The 7,534-nt window shown below is 31.7% G+C and overlaps 1 protein-coding gene across 3 annotated transcripts in view; it reads left to right on the top strand.

Annotated features, from left to right (window-relative positions):
- Positions 1-4,389, top strand: part of LOC106460214 (cytoplasmic polyadenylation element-binding protein 1-like) — a 20,174-nt gene extending 15,785 nt beyond the window's left edge. For all 3 annotated transcript variants that reach the window (XM_013919899.2, XM_022386874.1, XM_022386873.1), the window contains exons 10-11: positions 355-449; positions 1,732-4,389. In XM_013919899.2, coding sequence (XP_013775353.1) covers positions 355-449; positions 1,732-1,917 — 281 coding nt within the window. In that variant the 3' untranslated portion in view covers positions 1,918-4,389. The remainder of the gene's footprint in view (positions 1-354; positions 450-1,731) is intronic.
- Positions 4,390-7,534: the final 3,145 nt, after the last annotated feature.

The following is a 7,534-nucleotide window of genomic DNA, read 5'->3' as shown; positions in this document are numbered from 1 at the left end:
CATCCTCCTGTGCTCGTCTCGATCTGATACACACACACACACACACACACACACACACACACACACACACACACACACACACACACACACTAATAACTTCTGATCTGCTGCCATATTTCAGAGAAGGTCTGAGAAAGACTGATTTGTGGTAGTAGTGGCTAGGATTCAATCTTTGGTCCTCTTGATAGAAATTCTTTCAGGAATACTTTGTTCTTTACATTTGTGGAAAGAGGTGATTGTTAATATAACTTGGATGATCATATAGTCTACTAATAATGAAAGTGATTGATACACATCCTTCCAGTAAGAATGTAAAATTTATTATAAGTTGTTGTTTTTACCCTTATTTTGAAGGTTCTGGCAGGGTAACCTTTAACAACCAGAAAAGCTACATGAAGGCTGTATCTGCTGCTTTTATAGAAGTTAAAACGTCAAGGTTTACCAAAAAGGTAAGCTTTTTGGAATTACCTGGAATATATATTTGAATGATTAGAAACACATTTCCCTACTTAGATTTTTAGCTTACTGTCTACGGTTTATTATTGCAGTTTAATATCTTTTGACCCAGTGGTTTCATTGACTTGCAGTTATTAAAAATAAAGGTTTTGTTATATTTTTAATCATTCAACATCTGTCTTTCTTGTGCCATTGACCTGAACTACTAATATACAAGTACTTGAGACTGGTGAGCATCAAGGTTGTGCATGTACCTTTTTCAAGTTTGACAGGATCATCATAATATTGAAAGATTAAGGCAGATATTAAAAAATAAATAAAAATTCCATTTGGAAAGGTATTTTTATATTTTTTTCTTGCTGCTTGGCTTGTGCTACCTATTATGTTATTGTCCATTTAGCTTCCAAAACTTAACACTTGATTAACTAAGGGATTCTGTATATAATACACTTGTCAGTTAGTGGTGGTTCTCAAACTGGGATCACAGGAAAGTGTCATGTGGTTGTAACAAATACACAATACTGTTAAGGTACTCTATAGATTCATTGGGTGTAAGGGGGGGGGCTTTATCAGAATGCTGAATGTTCTAGGGGGACCTTGCGCTGAGAAGGTTTAGGGACTTCTGAGTTAGTGTTCATGATTAATTCACACTTGTATTTAATCTGTTGGTTTTCGATTAAATAGTGAAGATCATATGAAGTTGAACAGAAGTAGGTCATTATATATGCATAATAAAGTTGTCAGAATGTTTTTTTTGTACTACTGCTCTACTACTACTACTTGGTTCGATTGGGTTAATTCTGCTTGTCCATTCTCTTATTTTAATAATCAAATTGTGTGCAGTTTTGACCTTTCTTGGTCCAGTCTTTATTTTATGTGTGTGTGTGTATTTATAAATCATGTGCCTCAAGTTTGAACATCTTTGTTTTTTGAACCTATATCAATGAAAGGTTACCTGTATTTCACAGTTTTGTTTTTCATTAATAAATTTTCTATAATTTGATTTATGGAGGTGAAACTTATTAATAATAGCCCAAATAATGTAATGAGAGATTTTGTGTTGGCTTTGGGCAAGTGGAATGTTTTCTATTATCTTGTTCAATGTGTTCCTTTTATTTTGTGTAATTTCACTATAAATAGTAATACTGAACTAATTTTAGTGGTGGTTCAATTCTAAGATTTCTCCTGAAATTGGTATGGAGATACAGTTCAATGTCTTGGTTACAGTTGTAAGTTTGTACTTCCACTAATATATATATATATATTTTATAATAGGTGCAAGTGGATCCATACTTAGAAGATGCAATCTGCTCTAGTTGTCAGCTACAGCAAGGACCAATCTTTTGTCGAGACTTGTGTTGTTTCCGCTACTTCTGTCGAGCTTGCTGGCAGTGGCAACATTCAGTTGACTCCATGCGAAACCACAAACCATTAATGCGAAACAATAAATCTTGTCGTTAATATAAAATATAACAGGTGTGGCCAAATGAAATGTGCATGACTTTGTTAAATTTTAAGCCTCTATTTTGCAACAAAGCAATTAATATGTAGTCAAGTAGATCCAGTTTGGTGGTTGATTTACTTTAAATGTTGGAAGCCTCTTTAGTTAAGTATTTTATTTTGGGCATCTTTAAATTAATTCTAGCCTCTAAAGTTCTTACCATAGATCCAGTATAACTCCTATTACATCTAGGACACTTGTACAAATTAACAAGTTTATATTTCTGTAATTTTGGAATCTTAATTTTAAATTGAAAATGATCTTTAATGTTACACACTTGTTTAAAATATATTGTAACTGATCTTTTGTAGAAACTGTATAACAGTCATTTTAATTGTTTCTTAAATTTAAGTTATTGTATACATTCATAAGTTAATCTGTGCTCTTAAGGCATTATTTTAACCTTGTTTGTTTGTTTTCAAAACTGTCCAAAATAGTGTATTTATTACTGCTTAATGTTGTAATATAATCAAATAAAAAAACAATGATAATTCATTATCTTGTATTCCAATTTTGATACTGTTGGGTTTTGCTGGACAAAAAAAAATTACCATATGTATGTATACAATTGTTTAAAATTAAGAAATGTTAAAACTGTCATGTTTTATTCACCATTTTAAATTACAACATATTTTCAAACCAGGATGTTACGATTAAAATTTATATTAAATTTTAAAAAATATAATAAAATTACAGAAGTCTTAAAATTGTTTACTTGTTTGGGCATCTTAGATGTAATACTAATTCTGCATCTATAAGAACTTTAGAGGTTTGAATTAACCCTTTCATTCTGTCTGGGACATATACTTCCCAGTTTATTGGGAAAGATGCATCTCAGCCGCAGTGATGGGTTAAGGAGCATTCATATTTGAGAACACCTTTTTTTTATGGTACGAAGTGTTCAAATATGTCCAACTTCTGATGTTAAGATATTTTATATATAGTTTATCTCTTTTTAAATATGAAATATCTTTTTTTCAGAAATAATTTGCTGAACTTTGATCCCAGTTATGGCTTCCAAAATTTTCATATTCTAAAGTTTTGTGGCTTATCTAATATATGGCTAGCTCTTGTGATAAGTAAATATACATGTATCCAGTGATGACGTGCTTGTGAATGTAAGACATTAGTCTTCAGAAAATGTTTTTAAACTGGTCCATTATAACTATTGCTATTATATGAACCATTATGACTTTGTTTTTAACACCAGTAAGTGTATCTTAGTGTAAGCCACCATCTCCTTAAAGTTGCTACATGGTTGGTGTTAATTTTAAGACTACTCGCTTCCCTGTTGGTCGTTGTTAATTGCTGCTTCCAGTTTTCATATGTGTAGAAGTTAAGCACCCTTAATCATTGATTGTGTGATTTAAAAAAGCATTCAACTATAATGCTTTAAAAATGTTATGCTATGTTAAAAAAAGTGAGTACTGTAAGTGTTAGCAGCTTTTATATATGGGCACCTTTTAAATCTTGTTAGTTCAGCAATTCCCTTGGCTACTAAACTTTTGATCAGTTTGTGCTGTTGAAGTTTTGTTTCACGTAATAAGTGGAGTTTTTAAATGAAAATGATGTTTACTGTGAATTTTTAGCTCTCATTAGAATAGTTAAAAGTTATATATACATATATAAATTGATGTAGACCAAAGACTAATGACTGTTGTGTACGTGTAGTACTTGGCAAAAAAAACAACAAACAAACTAGTAGTGGTTTTACCCTGAACTAGCTTTGGCCTTTTATAGAAAACTGCATAAGAAATTATCTAGGTCCTTATTAGGATCTCATACCTCCTATTTCCAATCCATTCAACTTGGGTTTCATGAAAAGATCTGGACTTGATCCTCGAAACCTTAATGGCAAGAGTTTACACGACAATGACGAGGAATGGCAATGGACAAATTTTCTAAACTTTTCTGTAGTCCTAACTTGTAAGAATTTTAAATTTTCTTTATGCTTATGAGGTTTGGGTTTCTTGTATTGAAAAAGAAAAATTGCCTTTAGTAATTGCTTCTAGTGTGTTTGCAATACGGGTATTAAGTAGCATTCCATGTTTTTGCAAATGTGAACCAAGGGTCTTTCAATGAGCAAGTTATTATAACTTTAAGGACTACAGAAATTGGATAACAACTATTTTGTAATTGTTTAAGATTAAATTAAAGCAGTATATGGGCAGATCAAATCTTGTACAAATATTTTCTTTGTATGCTTTTTCACCATATAATTATATTGAGTGCAGAGCTAAAACTCGTTTACTAAACAGTAAGAAATAACAAAAGGGAGAGTGGCACACATAACTTACCACAGGTAACTAATTACTGATGTATTAGTTTTGGTTACAGTTTTAGATTTCCATTTTCAAAAAATTGATAAATCTGATTTATTTTAATTGAAAAAAACAGTGTGGAAGAGGACTAATAAATTACTTTTAAGTACAGTTGAAAAACTTGAAAATAGGAGTATACTTTACTTAACTACTGAATTATAAGTTCCTGAATTTAAAAGAAACAAATGACTCATATACAGAAAAGCAGCAACTTCTTTACATTCTGGGTAAGTAGTTGTTACTTTCTATTGTATACAGGGAAACTAAAAAAATAAAATAATAATTGTATAATAATTTTTCTTTTGGAGAAATAATAAAGTCTGTGCTAATATCTGTAATACAGATATCTGGTAAAATAAACATCTGAAAAAGTTAATGAAATTTAATACTATTTTAAAACTAATTTTGAAACAAATTTTCTAAAGTATGTGTATTACAGTGTACAACTGTGCCTGACACAACATCTTAAGTAAATCTCTAAACTTTAGTCACAAAGATGTTTGTAAATACTTGAAGCATTAATCTGAAAGTACATCTGTAAAACTGATGTAGAACAGTTGAAAGGAGTGTACAAAATTCAAAATTTTAAGTAACAAATTTTCTTATTTATATTAAATTTTCATATCTCCCTGTCATTTCATGTTTCTCAAGTCCTCTGGTTAGTCAGCAGTAAGTTTCAAAACTTGCAATGCTAAAATCCAAGGTTTGATTCCCTATGGTGGACAGAGTGCAGATATTCATTTTTGTAGATTTACTCTAAAACAACATGTTTCTCAAAACTTCTTGACTTGTTTTTGTGTCAAAACAAAAGTGCTTATTACTTTATGTAATTTGACTGTAGAGAATGGTAATATCTGAGCCTTTTACTGGTTTACAAACTTAACAATCATGCATACAATGCAAGGCAAAATGCAAAGGTAATAAAACTCTGGGTGTTGAAGTACATTCATTCTGAACACGAACAAATATACTAAGTGGTGAAGAAAAATCCTTTTTCTACTTGTGTGGATACAGTTTGTAAGTAATCAAGGTATTAGTGTAAAACTGTAGAAAAACAAGTCACAAACATGAGAAGAACTGTTAAGTTTTATGGTCAGTTAATTAAGTATATACCTACATATTTAATTTGCAAACGTAGAGGAAACATTTTATTAATAATTCTTATATTAATAACTTTAATACTTAGATTTATAAGATCAATATTTCATTGGGTAAATAATTCATTGTGGTATTGGTATTCTCAGATGCACTGATTTCTCTTCAAAGTTACTGAGTAGGATCTGCAGAATAATGGTAAATTTGGCAGAGAATATTATGCAGAGTTAAACTGTATACTGCAATGTTGACCAAGTTGTGAAGAATGAAAAAGATTGGAAATTCTGCAACCTGAAAAAAGGAAAATTATATTTCAACAAAATTCAATCAAATATGAAGAGTGTGATGAATAATCAGGCCTTTATTGCATCTTCCAGGGAACTCTGTGAAGAAGCAGAGTAGTGTGTTCTAGGCTGATAAAGTATAGTATTATATACATGAGACAATAATGATATATCCCATGGTGCATCCACTACCCACATCACTATTGGTCATGCATGCCCTTTGAAAAGTAAGGGAAGTTGATTTCTCAAGGTATCACCTGTTCTGCCAGTGAAAATATCATAGTCTCCTTTAAAAAAAATCTTTCCGACACAAGCTTCACGTGATACTTTAAGTTAATGACCCAATACAGTAGGCAACTATGATAAAAGGAACTTGGCCTTTGCTCTATGTTAAACTGTGTGCACTTGTATTCATTAAAAAAAAATTGCAAATTTAATTTTAAGTAAGGGGTATAAAACACTTGGTATATCAGCATGGTACAGTATTAAGTAAATAAATCATTACAGTATGCATTTAGAAATACAAGGGCTTCAAACTAAAAGTAATAGGCCTAAAATTTTTTAACCTGGCCCTAGGGGATTTTTTTGTTTTCAGTTATGCATTTAGTGCTTTGGGAAGGTGAATCATTTTTTGAGTTTTCAAAACTAGAAAATATAAGGTGAAAAGTCAATCCGTTGGATGTGACTTGTGAAAGTTCAAAACTTGAAATAATCAGCGCAAGAAATCACTTAATTTAGTAGCACAGCAACAGAAAAACATTGTTGATCTACATATGGCAACAAATGACAATTAACTTTAAAAGACAGTGTGAGGCTGCAATAATATTTGTCTAAGCCCAGTCTTCATAATAACTGTCATCTTCTCGTTTGTTTACGAATTCATCTGTCATATTTCTGAACTGCATAGTTAATACCAGCTAGTTTCTGCAGTCTGACACGATCTTTTATTTATGTTAAAAGTTGTGTCAAGAGATTTAGCAACAATATTCAAGTACTTGAACATTATGACGTAGAGTAACTGTTACAGATGTTTAAGACTTTCTGTGTATTTAACACTCAACCACAATGGTATCCACCAGCAAGTGGTCATTTAAATATACTTGTACTTTGACGAGTGTGAATTAATTATCATAACCATAATTCAATTCTGTCATTGCAAATATATTTGGAATAATATCTGAAATTGTATTTGCTACTAGCTGGAGTACCCGTCTCCTGGACGGAAGTTATGTAGTTAAATTCATTAATAATGTTACACCTCCGTTCGTTAGTTAATTTTCCGTAAAAATTCTTTCCGAAGAAACTTTACCGATACTAGTCCTGTCTTAAATAAAACTGATTTATTGTTTCTGAATACAACTTTGCGATACACTTAATTTCAACAATCGCGCTATAACAAACGCTATAATTCACAACGAATGTCTCATGTGCTCAACTCAACAATACTCTGTCCTCAGTTGAATTACACCTTACATTGTTGCCGTCTTATATAAAAGAATACCGTACATCTAGAAACCTCCCGAGGATTCACAAAGCTTCGAGAATATGACGTGTTACTAGCGTCACGTGACCTCCGCTGTCGTAACACTGCCCCTTCCTTAGTATTGTTCGTCCCGAACAATAGCCACTTACATTAAACCAATAAACAATTAACAATAATTTAGTTGAATGTACAGAATTTACAAACAAAATTACAATTCAACAAAGTGTCTTAATTTTACAGGACGTATCTTCTTCCGTACTGGCCTCAGTCTCGTTGGCTTCTGCTTCATCGGGAAATGTCCTATCATCGGTAACAGTCACATCGGTGGTAGTAACTTCATCAAGGGCTTCGCTGTTTCCCTTCTCAAAACCGAGTAGAGTTCCTTTTTCAACAG

Source organism: Limulus polyphemus, unplaced genomic scaffold, assembly GCF_000517525.1.
Source record: "Limulus polyphemus unplaced genomic scaffold, Limulus_polyphemus-2.1.2 Scaffold729, whole genome shotgun sequence".
NCBI classification, from domain to species: domain Eukaryota; kingdom Metazoa; phylum Arthropoda; class Merostomata; order Xiphosura; family Limulidae; genus Limulus; species Limulus polyphemus.
The sequence above is the reverse complement of the archived record's forward strand: the minus strand, read 5'-3'. Positions and strand labels throughout refer to the sequence as shown.